Source organism: Pholis gunnellus (assembly GCF_910591455.1).
Source record: "Pholis gunnellus genome assembly, chromosome: 24".
NCBI classification, from domain to species: Eukaryota; Metazoa; Chordata; class Actinopteri; order Perciformes; family Pholidae; genus Pholis; species Pholis gunnellus.
Window position 1 is genome coordinate 3,023,722 of NC_136551.1, and position 17,078 is coordinate 3,040,799.

At 45.7% G+C, this 17,078-nt stretch overlaps 1 protein-coding gene across 1 annotated transcript; it reads right to left on the bottom strand.

Moving 5' to 3' along the window:
* Positions 1 to 1,954: 1,954 nt before the first annotated feature.
* LOC306715138 (sodium/potassium-transporting ATPase subunit alpha-1) lies at positions 1,955 to 15,796 on the bottom strand. The gene is made up of 23 exons (XM_079185381.1): positions 15,629 to 15,796; positions 15,102 to 15,212; positions 11,662 to 11,721; positions 10,071 to 10,172; positions 9,831 to 9,932; positions 9,631 to 9,744; positions 9,348 to 9,482; positions 8,889 to 9,006; positions 8,530 to 8,798; positions 8,139 to 8,447; positions 7,243 to 7,377; positions 6,816 to 7,008; positions 6,542 to 6,717; positions 6,313 to 6,449; positions 5,882 to 6,032; positions 5,603 to 5,771; positions 5,328 to 5,482; positions 5,094 to 5,217; positions 4,862 to 5,007; positions 4,609 to 4,739; positions 4,079 to 4,180; positions 3,419 to 3,510; positions 1,955 to 2,147 (listed from the first exon to the last, which is right to left on the bottom strand). The coding sequence occupies exons 1-23, from the start codon at positions 15,638 to 15,640 to the stop codon at positions 2,119 to 2,121; spliced, it is 3,072 nt and encodes a 1,023-aa protein (XP_079041507.1). The 5' UTR covers positions 15,641 to 15,796; the 3' UTR covers positions 1,955 to 2,118.
* Positions 15,797 to 17,078: the final 1,282 nt, after the last annotated feature.

Sequence of the window (17,078 nt, forward strand, 5' to 3'; positions counted from 1 at the left end):
CCCATTGATTATCACATTAGAGCCATGCTAGCAGGTTTAGCTGGACTGTACCCCAGCAGCGGCACTAGCACCCTTGTAGCCAGGAGCTCTTAATACCTTTTATCCCACAACACAAATGAGAGATTTGCTCTTTCATCCCTGGATCTACGCCTGCAACCACAAACACGCAGCGACTTGTTGTATGCACGGACAGCAGAAGAGGAGGAGTCTGCCTTACCTGCATCATCCAAACCTCTATCTGAGCTTTTGGATGTTTCCAAGGCAAGCCGGTTGAAAAGAAACCCCCGTTTCTAACCGCGGCAGTAACAAGTTCCCTCCAATTCTCTCCTCTCTGCAGCTCTAAAAGCGACCTCTTCAACCATGAAGTAGACTCAGGCAGGATGAGTCCACCTTTGGAGTGCTATTGTACCCTGGTAGGTAGACTGTGTATTCTAATAGACCTGATCAGTTGGCCTGGAGAGCAAGATGAACCCGAGACGGATCAAACAGCGACGTGGAAGGATCTCCTCCATCTCGGGCTTTAAAATACACAGAACAAACAAAACCGTGAGTCAACAAACTAAACCACAGGTGGACTCAATTCACAGATGGACACACAGCAGCCAGCCCTGGCATTGTGGCGGAGTGTGTGTGTGAACATATCACACCTACACACACACACTCCATATCTACTGTCTATATTTGTGTTTTGGTGAGTGCATTCACATCCATGCATGTGCGATCAGTGTAGCTGTGTTGCCAGTGCTGCTCTATAAATAGCCTCGATTTTATTTAGATGTTGGAGAGAGAAAGAGAGAGAAAGGGAGAGAGTTGCCATAGCAACAGGCACGTTCAGGGGGCCCTGCTTGTGAATGTAGGATGAAGGTATGATAATGTTAAGTCTGTCTGCCGCCTCTTTCTCCTCTTTTCACATCATAATACGATGATTAATTACACGTCTTGAAGACGCTCGCGCTACAAATACGCCAATATTGTCTGTTCTCCTTTCCTTCCTCTTATCGATTCACTGCTCTCACCGCCCGTCACTCTCACTCTCTTTCTCCCTCTTCTCTCCTCATCCCTCCATCCTTTTGTCTGCAGACTCCCGCCGTCTGTCTCACACTAGCACCCTCTGCTGTAACAGAAATCACCTGTGGATCAAGGGAAATGACCCCCCGATCGGCCGGTTGAACCATTCTACCCGAGTCGGGCGGTTTTCACTACGACGCTTTCTGGTTTTACTCTGCCTACGAGCTCAAGTGCTTCCTAAGTGTGTGTGAAGCAGGCCATCTGTGACGATACTGTGCACACACACACACACACACACACACATCTGAGGGGGCATTCGTAATGACCAAGGTAAACACAAAGTAGATAGCACGAGAGTGGTCTCAGTTCATTTTCACTGAGGGCCTCTTTAGCATTAGCGGTCAACAAAGCTATCCATCACAAACACCATTGTGGCAGACTCTTGAGATAATGGACACACACACACACAGACACACACACACTGCTCTCATGCTTTTCCTTAATATCTGTTCGTTAAAGAAAAAATCTTGGGAAAAGATAACACTGATTAGTTAATCAACAGAAAATTCACGGATCAGTTATTGACTTTAGTTTAAACAGCAAATCCTTACATTTGATTTAATTCTCCGTTTTCAGAGATTGTATGTGGGCTAAAACAGCTCATTTGCTTTTTGAAGTGTGAATGATTCTCTCTCTCTTTATCATGATTGCTTTATTCTAACTGTATGTCCCCCTCTGTGAAACGAATCTGAGCCCAGAACTGAAGTTTAGGAACTGTTGAGGTGGATAATCCCACCGCACGGGTCACCGGGCCTGACTCACCGGTACACATCTATTGAACCTTGAAACAACATCCTGCATCGAAGCCCTGAAAAGCTGTTTCTAGCCTCCACGTGTCAGAGAGGCGACAACAGACGTCTGAGCAAAAACAAAACAAATGTCCAACTAGCATCAATGTACAATAGTACGGAAATGTTTTATTGTGAATGACATATACATCAAAATATTCTTATTTCATCCATGCTTTTTGTTTTTCGGGGTCTGACTGACATATCAGACAAATATGTAACATGGCAGTAAATAACGATGGAACACTGACTGTGTGTTGACTCAGTAGTATGTCTCCTGCTCCACCCAACCTAGAAACCAAAAGAGACAGAGTTAGGGACAGAGTTTTTGGGAACTTTTCGCCTCACATGTGGGGTCTAAATTCTGCATGTTGTCTTTCACGGTCGAGTCAAAAAGGAGGGACGACTCGGTGGACTCTGTGACTTTGCACATCAGGCTGCAGGATGACGTCGCCTCTCATGTAGACTGACAGCGATTCAAATAAATAAAATCTGGGAGCGTGAGCGAGGCCCGTCCTGAGTTTAGAGCCTTTCTTGGTGAGATGGGTCCTGCAGGGACCGATGATAAGGCTTTACATGTGACTACATGTGACGATATCAAACACATCGGTATTAGAAGTCAGTGTGGTTGCTATTGTTGAGTCTATTTTGCCAGGCTTCACTGAGCCCAAGGCCACATTATCTTTTTAGGCCTGAAACACTATGAATACTTGTTTTTCACAGAAGGGTGAAAATCCCTTGGACTGGAATCATGTTTTTCCACTTTTGAGTGAGACTGTAAAACTTAATTTAGCAAAGGTTTAAAAAGCTAGCTTTGGGCCATGGACACAGTGGAAACACCTCACTCTCTAAGAGTGTTTGAGTAACCTAGAATCCATCCTTAACATGTAGACTATGTCGGTTTGTTGTAACACAATATTCACTGTGGATGGGCAGTGGGATGTTCGCTGATCTGTGCGGCGGGGCTCAGATGCAACAGACCCACACTCTCCCACAACACACAGCTGCATCAGAGTCAGCCCCGCATGCAGGTTCTGCTCAGCTCCGTGGGTGGAACGAGGCATTAACAATGGCACGGGTTGAGGGTTGAAATCCCACCGGGGGCCTTGCCATCTGCCACAGTTCACTGGTCTGTGTGGAGGCGCAGTTGTGGCAGGGATAACAGACACGTGCACAGAAATAGACGCTGGGGCATCATCACAGCTCATGCTAAAGGCCATGTTGTTCGCTAACCTGACAATCCATCATTCACTAACACACCACTGCTCTCCGTATTACACATCGTACCGACGGACATTTTCATACGATTTCCAAAATATAATCTTATGGGCTCATAAAAATAGCTGTTTCAGTTTTGTCACAATGCATTTACAGCTTTAAAATTGTGTATTTATTAGCGCATGAAGTATTTTTCCAGACCAAAAAGTAACACTTCCGTCTTTAAGTTCTTTTTCTGAATCTGATTTTGCATTTGGCAAAAGTTAGATTCACTCCCCTCCAAAGACAGAGAACAGAAGCAAACATGTGGAACACAAAAGCCTCAGAGTCAGTCAAGGTCTTACCGCCTGGGTTGCGTCTGAGGATATATCTTCTGCCTTCATCGTACAGGAAGATGAGGAGGGAGTAGGGGAAGGCACAGAACCACCAACATGGCCTAAGGTGAGACACAGACACAGACATTTGATGTTTAATTGGTTCGATATCTGCTGTAGATTTCTGTACATCTTGGACTTTCTTTAGCAATAAAGACAAGACAGAAATAAAGACAGGGAGACAAAAACGGTGAGGAGAGAGAGACGCGAGACTCTCAGACGGAGAGGAGAAGACATCAGCAATCACTCGAGAAGAGAAAGGTGAGTGGGTGGACGAGGAGTTTGAAGAGAAAGACAGAGAGAACGTGAAAAGGTGGCGAGGACAAAAGGAGAGGAGAGGAAGACGCAGAACAATAACGAGGAGAAGAAGACGAGGAGACATGGAGACGTCAGCTAATGAGCCTGCTTTCTGTTTTTCTCTCTCATTACTATAATAATAAAGATAAAACAGCACTTCTTCATCGGGGAACACAAGTCAAACCATGTCAAAGCACTGAATGCACTGATTGACAAGAAGCTTCTGGGATATGCAGTAAATGAGCAGAAAATAGGATTTCATGGATTAACACTTTAACGGGGATGCACTCAATGCATATTGTGCTCATTGTCTGTGTGCATGTTTTTACTCACTTGAGAGGGTACATTCTGAGGGCAATGTCCATGCCGGGGCAATAGGACAGGAAGGCAGCCAGAGCTGTCTCCTCGAACAGCCCAAAGATGAGGATACGGTTCCTGTGGAAGCACAGAGTCAACACAGTGAGAACACTTTCACTTTCACTGAAGCTATAAAGATATTTTGGGGGGGGGGGGGGGAGTACTTTCAGGGTAAGGTTTGCAGGGATGATCATCACTGATTGGTCAAACACGCACAGTTTCGCTTCCTCAACTCGTGCAGCACCTCATTAATAAAACAAGGAAGTACTCCATCAATCTAGGACCATGTTAGGACGAGGGGAGAGCATCACTCTCTCTTTTTTTCAACCTGACTTTTACATTCCAGCAGCCCTCGTCCCATGTCGGGCTGAAGGAACCTTTCAGTTCTTTGACAAGTGGTCCCCCGGTATAAATGACAAGGAACTTCTAAAGATATGAAAGACAAAGCCCAGACTGCAGAAGTGCTGCATTTATTGTGTGAGTAAAGTGTCTGTGCGTGTACGTACTTCATTCCTTGTTGCAGGATGGAGTTCCTCCTGGTCTTACAGATGATCAGATCGGCCCACTGGACCACCACGATGCTGGCGAAGAAAGCTGTGTGACATGTGAACTCTACGATCTTTCTGCGCTCGTATGTCTGGTGGATAGAACATTTCAAAAAGAGATGAGCACAACATCCTCCTCTCTTCTTGCCTTGAATGTGAACATTCATTTTGGGCTCGGCACGGCAGCGTTATTAAAAACACGAGCACTACTCACCCACTGCTGTCCGTAGCTGTCTTCCAGGTCGTTCACCATCTTGTCGTCCCACATCATTCTGATCCCCAGCAGGTCGATGGGGAGGAACCCGTTTTCAGCCAGGATCACAAAGTATGTGAAGAAGCCAGCTGTGGCCTGCATCATACCTAACAGAGAAGAAGTCTGATGGGTCTGCTGTAGACGGAGCGTCGCGCTTCCACAGCACCGAATAACAACAATCATTCACGCTTACCGATCTGTCCGTACGCGATGCTGATGAGCCGCTCGTTCACCAGCTTGTCTGTTTTGGGGTTTCTGGGCTGTCTCTTCATGATGTCGCTCTCAGCTTCTTCATAAGCCAGAGAGATGGCAGGGACCTGGCAGACAACAAGTCAATACAAAGTATTTTCAATCTCTTTGTCACACAGAGTTGCTTTTATAGCGACTGACACGTGACGTCCGTTATGCCGTCGCTCAAAGAGCTCACCATGTCAGTTCCCAGGTCAATACAGAGGATGGTGACGGTTCCCAGGGGCAGAGGGATGTTGGCGATGATGAAGAGGAGGAAGGGGGAGATCTCAGGGATGTTACTGGTCAGCGTGTAGGCGATGGACTTCTTCAAGTTGTCAAAGATCAGGCGTCCTGATAAAGTAATGTAAAAATGAATATGGCGAGGAAAAATCAAGCGGTTACACGGATGCTTCTTGCGGTCTGTATTTCCACATTTCGGGAGGTATAATGAGCGCGGCTGCTAAGTCTTACCTTCTTCCACTCCGGTAACAATGGAGGCAAAGTTGTCGTCCAGCAGGATCATGTCAGCGGCCTGCTTGGACACGTCAGATCCAGAGATACCCATAGCGACACCGATGTCCGCCTTCTTCAGAGCCGGAGAGTCGTTCACACCGTCGCCTGTCACGGCCACAATGGCTCCCTGCAGAGGCAGAGCACAGAAGACTTAGGTTAAACAAAAAGCTTTTAAAAGAAAGCTTTTAATCCCAATTTGTGTCTGTGTTTGTTTCCCGAATCCTCTGTGACGCTCACCTGTCTCTGGCAACCTTCCACAATGATGAGTTTCTGCTGAGGGGAGGTTCTGGCGAAGACGATTTCAGTGTGGTACTTCAGGATGTCGTCAAGATGCTCGGCGGTCATTTCCTTCAGCTCACCACCGTGGACAACACAGGCCTTGGCATCCCTGGAGAGGAAATCACAGCAGCATTAGGACAACAGTTGTAATCCCACATCCTGCTTCTGAGAGGAAAACTAAGGATGGGGGACAATCAGAGAGGAAAATCATCGGGAAACAGGAAATTCCTTTCAAAAACAGGCAGCGTCGGCCTTGACACCCCTTGATTACAATATCAGCAAAAAGCTCTACATCTTACTAAACATCAGACCTGTATTTTTTCATATCTGTGTCTATATATTTAGAGACACAAGAGTATTTTATACACATATTTAGTGTGTGTACTGACCTGGGGTTGACCTCTGAGACTGGTACATTCAGGCGGGCAGCAATGTCTTCAACGGTCTCGTTGCCTTCAGAGATGATACCCACACCCTTAGCAATAGCCTTGGCTGTGATTGGGTGGTCACCTGTCACCATGATGACCTGAGGGAGAAGACAAGTATTAACACGGGACGTGATAATGTTTTTGGTCTTGAAATGATGCATGCACGTGCTGTACGACGGGAAAAACTCACCTTGATTCCGGCGCTCCTGCATTTGCCGACGGCGTCGGGCACAGCAGCGCGAGGAGGGTCGATCATGGACATGAGGCCGATGAAGCACAGGTTCTCAGTGGGGAAGTTCACCTCCTCAGTGTCAAAAGCAAAGCCCTCTGGGAACTGGTCATCGGGCAGGCTGAAGTGGCAGAAACCTGAGTGAGACGGGAAGAAAACGCTTCACATATTACCGTTTCTCCACCAACATGTTAAAGACAAAAGGATGCAGCTTTAGAATGGAGCTGTGTTGTACCCAGCACTCTCTCTCCAAGTCCCCCCAGCTCAACGTAGGCGTTCTGGAAAGCGTCCTTCATTTCGTCGTCCAGAGGCTGCTCTTTGCCGTGCAACAGGATGTTGGAGCAGCGGTCCAAAATCCTCTCTGGGGCGCCTTTCATCACCAGCAGGTGCTTGGTCTCTCCGGGAGTTGCATTCTTGTGGACGGAGAGCTGCGGGACGACAGGTAGGCTGGATTTTAAATCCCAAAATTACGCTGGAACAAAAACTGGTCGATGGGAGACATGAAAGAACCCAACCACTAGAGGGCGCATATCAACATTTCCCTCCAGTGTTGTCTTACACCAGGTGTGCAACGTTTTTGGGGATTGAAATCTGCGTCACTTCACCTGCATAGACAGGTTGAACAAATTAAGAGGCTGTGGGAACCTCTGTGGGTTGTTTACCTGATATTTGTTGGTGGAGTTGAAGGGGATCTCAGAGATCTTGTCGTATTTGTCTCTCATGCCGCCGACGGATCCACAGCACAGCTCAATACACTTGAGCAGGGCGGCTTCTGAGGCGTCACCGGCGACGTCTCTCTGTGGATTCAAGCAGAGGACAAAGAGTTGGATCATATAATTATCTACAATATATATTATTATTATATATTACACAAAATCAGAGCTACAAACAGGTTTCATACACTTAGAATAACCTTTGATAAAAGACAAGTTGTGTTTCTGATTTACATATTACTATTTATATTATAGGTGCAGGTCTCCAAAGGTTTATAAACTCTGTGTAGAAGAACAGAGCAGGTGGATGAAACAGTGAATTCAGACCATCTTAAATTGCAATTCGTTCCATAAAAAAAAGACATTCATGATTAAAAGAACCTCCTCCACAACTATGCAGTTAGAGAAATAAATAAACTCATTAAGGAATAAATCAATGGGTCTGTCTGGCCACCTCTTGCTATAGCTGCAGTTATATATTTCTGAAAAACCTTTAATTATGTTGAGTGCTTTTTATAAAGATGTGTAGCTCAGTCTGGCTGCGTTTTATTTCCAAAAAAGTTTCCTGCCAAGTCATAATGCCAAGTCACCTCCCACACAGTCAGTGCATCTCGGGACTCGTCGGGGTATTGTTTCCAATTTAACAAAATGTGGAAAATATTCCATGAGGTGAAGACTCTGCTCTGTGCTTATTTACAAGAGATGGTGTTACACCAAGAGCCAGAGACATCTTCCTCCACTGGTGAATTGTTTAGACTCTTTAGTGGTCAGAATGGGTGAACTAGAGCAAAATGTTTAGTGTTTGGTAACCAGAAGAGTTAAGAGGAGGTTATTCAGCTTCTCACCTTCAGGATGGGGACGTTGGTCTGCTCCGCCAGGAAGACGGCGCGGTTACACAGTCCGGCGATTCTGGCCAGCGCAGCCCAGGTGGCGGAGCTCCTGTCGAAGGAGGCGCCGCTCTGGTTCTCTGTGGTGTCGGCCTCGTGGATCTGGTTGTCGAACCACATGTGGGCCACGGTCATCCGGTTCTGGGTCAGGGTGCCGGTCTTGTCGGAGCAGATGGTGGAGGTGGAGCCCAGGGTCTCGACAGCTTCCAGGTTCTTCACCAGGCAGTTCTTCTTCGCCATACGCTTAGCGGTCAGAGTCAGACACACCTGGAGATGGGAATCAAGTGTTTCAGCGATAACATCTCAGTCTTTGAACCTAGACTCGGGGCCGAAATGCTGGAGAACTCACGGTGACGGTAGCCAGGAGACCTTCTGGCACGTTGGCCACAATGATACCGATGAGGAAGATGACGGCCTCCAGCCACCCATACCCGAGGATGAGCGAGAGGACGAAGAAGGACACGCCCAGGAAGACGGCCACGCCGGTGATGATGTGGATGAAGTGCTCGATCTCCTTGGCGATGGGAGTTTTGCCGCCATCCAGACTGGACGCCAGGGTGGCGATACGACCCATGACGGTGCGGTCTCCGGTGTTGATGACGACTCCTTTGGCGGTGCCTGGAGAGAGCAACAGATTGTCTCCATCAATAACCCTTTCACAACTTTCATATTCCTCTAACTTGAACTTAACTTTAATTAGTTCTTTACCTTCAACACAGTTGGTGGAGAAGAAAGCAATGTTCCTGGTCTCCAGCGGGTTGTCGTTGGAGAAGTCGGGAGTACGAGTCTGAGGCTCGGATTCACCGGTCAGAGAGGAGTTGTCCACCTGAAGGAGTGAGAAGCAAAGCAAGACTGAAACGCCAAAGACATCCAGAGGAGTGAGAGTGACGTGATGTCTGCAGGACAGTGTAACAAAAACAATGACTGATGCATTTAAACCCAAATAAAACTTCAACTAAGGAACAACTCGAGTCAGTCAAAAGAAACATGAGAATAAAAAAAGTAAACTGATGCTTAACAACCACAGCTGTCAACATATAGTATTTCCCATCAGATGTTAATCAGCTTTAACCATGACAGACTGTACGGTATCCTTAGTATCCACTTGATCCATGTTTAAACCACATAAATATTTAATATCTTAAGTGCGGTCTTTGAGGTACGCACCTTGCAGCCGTGAGCGGAGACGATTCGCAGATCCGCGGGGATCCGGTCTCCACCCTTCACCTCCACCAAATCTCCGATCACCACCTCCTCAGCGTTGATGCTCTTCTTCTCGCCGTCACGGAGGACCAGGGCTTGCTACGAGAACAACGGTAAAACATATGTTTTCAGGGCAATTTCTCAACAGGATTAGATACAATTGTATTCCCAGTAGCGAGAGATTGCGCAACATGTTGTAGTATTTGTCACTGTCTTGGTTGTCGTAAGTAAGTCAGGAGAAACTCACCTGTGGGACCAGGTTCTTGAAGGAGTCCATGATCTTGGAGCTCTTGGCCTCTTGGTAGTAGGAGAAGCAGCCAGTGATGATGACGACAGCGGACAGCACGACACCCAGGTACAACTACAGGAGGAGAGAAAAGACTCAGTTAGTCAGTTCATCTTTGGTGGGATCAACTCTTTATCTCACACTAACAAAGACCCCCTTACGTTATCGTTGGCCGGTTCGTCTTCTGCTGCAGCCTGGATACCGTAAGCCAGGAAGCAGAGGATGGCACCGATCCACAGCAGCATGGAGAAACCACCAAACAGCTGGAAAACAACATGAAACAACACGCAAGTTTCAAGACGTTGCCGGTTTTCACAGTCTGCAAAGAATAAATTTGCATTTTATAAAATTTGAGTATGCAAAACAGGTTTCTGTGGCAGCTGAGAAGAAGTGACTTTTACCTGTCTACAGAACTTGACCCATTCAGGCGTTGTGGGGGGAGGTGTGAGGGCGTTGGGGCCATCTCTGGCCAGGATCTCTTTTGCTCTGGAGTTGGAAAGACCCTAAAAAAAGAGACATAAAAAATGCTTTGACATGGTTTGAGTTAAGCATGTGTGGTTATGTCAGGGTAACCTAAGGAAAACCATAAAAGAAAAACCTGTGAGTCCTGTTTTTTGCTCTGCTACTTTATAGCTTTGGGACAAGGACGAGTCATGTTTCCTGCGAAGCGGTTTTATTTGCTAAACACACACACACACACACACCCACACTGCTATTACTTGAGGAGGTGGTGGATTAAAGTTTCAAACAAAAACATCAGAAATCCCAACGACAGGAAGAAAGAACTCGGTAATCTTAAAATGACTGCTTCCTCTTTCAATAGTCTGTGTAATTAGACAGCAAAACGTGCAGTTAGCGGTCATTCACAGCTCGGGATATGGAAAGAGTGATAACAGAGTGAGAGGGAGACAAGACAATCAGGTCGTATCGCTGCTATTATTGAGCCGTGCACACTTAAACACGGTCATGGAAGGAATAAAAGAAAGTGTGACTGAAGGTCTCTTTGGAGGGGGACCAGGAGTAAACATCACAGTTGTTTATTATCTTGTTGCAGTAAATTAGTCCTAAAACCAGGAAATGAGTTCGCATTTTCCGGTTCCCTCGTCTCAAAGTCAGATTTTGGTCAGATGCCTGAAATAAGGTCTGTAATTAGCACAAGCTTAACAGATTTTCTTCGACATAAATGTGTCAGTAAACCCCCTACTAGTGAATTTCTAAGCTTTTACATGTCTTAAAAAACAAGTGGCTAAAAACTACAAAACGACATCACTCAGAGCACTAATCCGCCCGTGGCTTAGTGGTGGTGACGTGAAGTCATGTGACCCTGGTCTGGTTCCTTTATAGCCAGCATCATGCACTTGTGTTTGCCACAAGGCTGATTTTCTGCAATAATCCAAATGGATAAATCCCATTGGCTTTCAGTCGAGGGAACCGGTGCGATGCTAACTTCCGGGTTGGCCCTGCGGCGCTCTGTAAGACCGGTGTTCCTGCGTGAATGAAGTCTTTGTTTTGGGTCAAACTCAGACAGATCAGACTTCAGAGGATAATCAGCATCGGTGGAGCATTTGGCCAGTGTGGGGCTCTACTGGGTTGTGTAATGGGGATTCTGTGTGCGTGATGAAGACCATGGTCCAAACATGAAAATTACATTTTGTGTAGCAGCTGAGTTTCCCCCTTTTTCAAAACAACGTGACGTTTATTGACTCTTTGAAAGGTTCACTCAACTTTTTCCTTCCTCCCTCTAGTGGCTTCCAGCCAGACAGTTTAGTATCTACTATCTTAATGAACAGACACCACTGGGGCTGACCCGTTAAATAAAGTTACTGCTGCTACTTTGCACTAATCTAACACACAAAATATCTACAAGTGAAAGTGCGTCTGTGCTTTTGACCTCAGTTTGTACTGTGACATCTTCCCTGGCCTCTGGCTTTATCTGCCTCTGTGACTCACACACACACACACTCAAAAACAAACAAACAAACACACACTCACCCTGGATAGGTCGGTGCCGTATTTTCTGTGGAGTTCATCCAAGGTTAGTTTGTGATCATCCTAAGGAAAGAGAGAGAGAGAGAGAGAGAGAGAGAGAGAGAGAGAGAGAGATTGAGAGACATCATTTTAAACCCACAGATATTATCTCCTTTGAGGATTAAAGAATGTGCTGTCAGGTCCTCCAGAGGGACACAGGGAACATAAAGATGACAAGGCGAAATCTGATCAGGATTATGGATGCACGGCGGTCCATACAGTGCGAGGATTAGCCAAAGCGGACATTCAAGTAAAACTAGAGTCTGCTGATGATTGAAAACTCGCAGCCAAACACAAGCACTAAGCCGCCATGAGCTCAGTTACATACGGACTCGTCCAAACAGTTTGCTGCGAGCAAACAGTCCAACTGATACACTGGTGTTTGCTCCACGGAGCAATGCTCATGTGTTGAACTCGCATCAACGCCGGTGTCGTCAACATGAATTTGTTGGATGATTCAATCAGGGAAAGTGTTGTTTCAGGTAATTAATTGATCGTAGAGTCTATAATTTAGAAAAAGGGGTTCATCCGGTAGCAATCTGTTCATTATTAAATGAAAGAGCCGAGGGAAAATGCAAATTGCAGCGGATCTGCAAATGAACGAGCAGAGAATCTGGCACATTCATGTGCCTACACTGTTTGTTGAATAACGCCTACAGTGAGTGCATGAACAGAGATTCTTCCAGCGTAATTTGTACGATCTGCAATAATATCTGACTCCCACCTTTCATTTTTGTCATCCTGCGAAACCACAAAGCATTGTGAGCTTCATACAAAACGCAGGAGAGTGAAACATCCCAGTAAAGATGCCAACGCTGGTTTACTCACGTATGTGACAAATTCTTGAATTTTTCCATTTCAGTGCATCGTTTTTTTTCCCCTCAGCGACTACTTCTCCATGAAATAAAAGCTGCACAGCTTGCTGCATCCGGACAAAATATCCATTCTATAAATGGAAATGTTGCAGGAATTTGTTCATGATTTTACCAGTGACCTGTTTTATGAACGACGTTTGTCAAAACACATGCTGTGCAGTAAAAGCACATTTCCTCTGATAGACGGCAGCTTTGTTCTCAGCTACTGTTCGTCTACAGGGAATGAATGAATGAAGCACCAGTTCACACCCCTCAGTGTGTCCCATTGTGTTACGTAAGTACAAGTTTACATTGACCTCTTAAAGCATAATGTCTCACATCCACTGCTTGGAGTATACACGAGTCCTGTGTGAACTTACACATTTACATAATGGTCATTTGAACACAATTGTGTAGTCCTATGCGACCTAACTTTTGACATTCACACTCTTAACGGTCGGAGGAGAAAACGGGTGCAATTGCCACGGTTTTGCATTATAATAAGCAAAGCAAAGGGCTCCATGCCCAATGTGCCGTGGATAAAGTGCTGTCACATGCCCCAAACTACTCTCTTCTCCTGAAGCCTGTGGGGGATTTCTTCACCAGCTTTGATAGTGCGGCTCGTAAACACACACATATTTAAATCCTGATTGGACGGTCAAACACACACACACACACGCCTGGACTACTTTCTTGTGGATGGTTAATGTTGCACATGATTCTATATTTGGCATTTTCTGTTGGACTTTGTCTCATTTTATAAAATCACTGGCTGCTATGTGTTGCTATGGGAATATTCCGCTGGACTTTGACGCCTCAGTTAATTGCATGATGGTGCAATAATGATTAACATGTCGGCTTCATGGGCTCCATAGAGACACACATTCGCACTTATTACTCCTTTACTACTTGCTATATGCTATTGTTCTTAAACCGCGGTTCAAATCTGAAATCATCAATTAATCAGTTGCCCCTTTTTGTGTGTTCCCAAAATCAAACCTTCTGAAGACACAGTGTGCTTTGGACAGTAGGGAGACACATTAAAGACACCGCCTGCTGTTAATTGCAGTAAATGATATGCTAAAGTTAAGGAGGTTATGGCATACTGGCGATACCGCTGCGATGGCATTGAGATGTCCTTCAGCGGCGGCAGACTTTGAGATCTGGTTAAAGCGTACCGAGGACAATAATCATTAATATGTCACAGAGATGGGAACTTTATTACCTAATGGCCGACAGCACTCTGTGACCTGGGGTGTGACATTGGGCAGAGGCTGTTGCAGAAAAGCACTAATTAAAGAATTAATTATAAAACTGGCAACAAGCCATCACATTCATATAATTGTAGTTTTTTGAAAAGTTACTTTAGTTCAGCGACAGACTGACAGCGTCAATCAACCTTCACCTGATGACCCTGTGAAAGTCAAAGAGCAGCTTACGGCAAAATGACAGAAAATGATGATTATGATACGATCCAATCATCAGGGAGACATTTGAACACGTTCACTTGTATCTACGTCGGGCTTTGAGCTGAACTTGAGACCTGAATCTGCCTCCTTGTGAGCTGACCTTGTGAAGGACACGATCCTACCACACAAAAGACGCTTTGTCTCCAACAAGACGTTTACGGGTTGTGTGTGGACCGCCATACGAGAGAACCGCTTTAAGAAGAGTTACAGTTGAAACTCCTTTAATAAATGTATATCTGCCAATAAAATGCCACCATTTGAACATATGATATCATTCATTCGCTCTTCTCCTTCATTGGGGATGAACTGAATGTCTCGCTGACCTTGGGAAGTGACCGCTGCCAGCTACATACAGGCCGAGAAAAGAAGAAAAGCTGACACAAGTGGAAAGTGGACAACTGTTCTACACAGGAAACCTCTCCGCGTGCGACTTAACAACTCTGCACATTTCTGTGCATCTGAGTGCAGTTTCGTATCTTGCACGATTGTGGCTGGAGGTAAAAATGAACCACACGTGATCTTGAGAGTTTGAACGGAACTTAGAATCAGATTAATTTGTGTTTACCGGCTGCAGAAAAAGGACCCGTTCTTATGTTTTGAGAAACTGAAGACAATAATGACAACAGAGCCTCTGACCCCGACATTTCAGCGTTGAAAACTAATCTCGATAAGCATGACTTAGAAGTTAAGTATAGCTGTGAACTCCTTAATAACACGTGACAGCACATGCAGGCGTGTAAGTAGCAATCTTTATGAAATTCGGGTCAGACAGCTACATCTCATGTGACTAGCCGTGAGGTCAAAGCAGAGGTTTGTCTCGGCCGTGACTGTAACAACTGCTGTGACCGATGGCAGTGGCCAAGAGTGTTAACATGGCCTGAATAAAGCTGTCATTAAGCATGAGGCAAACAATGTACGAGAGGACAATGGGTGTTACGTTAAACAAGGTCAACGCCTGTTCCTCTCGGCTTGAATGGAGTCCGATTTTGCAAGTTACAGCACTTTTAAAAAGTGAATTATTGCCTTACGGGAATAGTACTTTACAATTACAGAGTGGTTTTACATGTCTTTGTGTACTCACCAGGTCAACTTCTTTCTTCAGTTCCTCCATATCCTTCTCCCCTTTCGCTTTCTTCGATTTCTTGTCCTTGCCATCGGAGGTTGCCGCCAATTTGTACTCATCTTTCCCTCTCTGGATTGAAGAAAGTGAGAAAAAGTGAGCTTCTGAACAAGACCGAGCACATGTGGGAAGTTTGCTCGGAGGCTTCCTCTTAAGTTGCACCAGCGGGAGCGCAGAGCGGTGTCAACTTTGCAGTTCAAACATGCTGTAAAACGTGTGTTAATCATTGTTAAGAGGGATCGTGAATGACTCTCATAAATATCTCCCGATTTAAAAAAGAAAAAGTTTGAAGAGTTCCCTGAAAGTGTGAACAAAAACGCACGCACAGAAGATTTCGAAACTAAGGTACAAAGTACTTCAGGCAATTCACAACTGTCAAGCTTAACCAATAACTCAAGCTCCAAACTGAAAAGCATAACCAGCTTAACCTTTACCTAAAGACTCTTGAAAAACTAGTCCAAAACATGTGACAAAGCTCCAATACTTACTCCCAGCCCCATGGTTGCAGTGCAAGTCTGAGAACACTCAATCCAATTGTCTTTTTAAATTGCAACTTTCCTACTCCGCCTCTCTCTCTCTCTCTCTCTCTCTCTCTCACACACACTTTCTCTCTCTCTCACTCAGCCCTGAGTCTTCCGCACTCTCCAGAGCAGAGAAGATAGGCTGCTCTGCATTAGCATACCTTTATACCCACGACTGGCTCACCTGCCCTGAGAGGAGGAGCTCGGGGGGGGGGGGGATTGGGGGGTTGGGAAGGGGTAAAACTGGACAGGTGAGTAGTTGTGTGGGGAAGGGAGGGGGGGTGTTGGTGGGAAAGGGAGGCAGTGGTGGAGGAGGACTACAGGAGAAAGGGGAGGGGTAGTTCTTGCTCAACTTCCCTGTTTTGTTCTCACCGCTTTCGTTCCTCTTCTTTCGCTCTTACTCATTCAGTCCCCTCTCCTCAGTCCACTCCTCTTTTTCCGTTCAGCTTCGTTGCGACCTTTACATGCGACAGGTAGGTGGTTTGGATAACCGAGACGCCCACGCCCCTGCAGAGTGAATCCCACCCGAGTGGTGTGTGTCCTGCCTGTGTGCGCTCAGTTTACAGTACAAACAGGGATGAGAGAGAAATAGTGGAAAAGGAATGGGAGACTTTTTAAGTACAGTTCTGCAGGTGACTAACTGCACAGAACTGAACAATGCGTTTGTATAACAAAGACCCAAAAAGAAAAAAGGTGAGAAGCTGATAAAGACTTGGGAGAAAGGCTGAAGGAAACCTCATACCAGAGATAACAAGTGGAATGCAAAGGGAGGAATCCTTTAGCTTTCCCTCGCTCTCTGAGGTCAATGTGCCCTGGACGAAAACTACCTTGAAATTGATTCTGAAGTCCTTTCACCTCATGAAAAGTCAGAATGTCTCCCACAATGCCGACACTTTGTGTTTAGATATAGATTCACATTGCCGCCACACTTGCGTGAGCTCACAGAGGCCGTTGGCTGACTAGGATTAATATATGTTAATCATCCACAGAAACGCGCCGAAATCCGATTTGAAACCCAGTTTGCGCAAAAGAGTTCAGGTGAGATTTAGGTTTCTCGTCCGAGCTTGAGCAAAGGTCAGCTGCTACTAAACCAGGACATGGATATTAATACTTGTTTAATTGGGCAAGCTGATCCACTATCAGGAACTGAGGTTTGCAAGCCCCACCTTGGTGTTCCTGCGGTGAGCAGAAATCTTAAGCAAAGCCATAAAGTTTAACTGAGAGGGTTTTAAATGAATGATTGAGCCACACAATGCCCCGCACACTCACTGTGTCCTTGAACAGACAAAGGGATTGCTCAACCGGTCAACAAGCTGGTACAGAAAAGCGAAATACCAAAAATAACTGCGGCATGTGTATTAGTGCGGGAGATGCACTGCACAAAGGCTTTATCTTTTATCTATGGCTGCCACCTTAG

Excerpts from the sequence above, each read along its gene's own strand:
- LOC306715138 (XM_079185381.1), bottom strand. Across the intron at positions 9,933-10,070 it reads GGGTCAAGTTCTGTAGACAG|CTGTTTGGTGGTTTCTCCAT; the intron begins GTAAAAGTCACT and ends GTTGTTTTCCAG. Across the intron at positions 4,181-4,608 it reads ATCCTGCAACAAGGAATGAA|GAACCGTATCCTCATCTTTG; the intron begins GTACGTACACGC and ends GTGCTTCCACAG.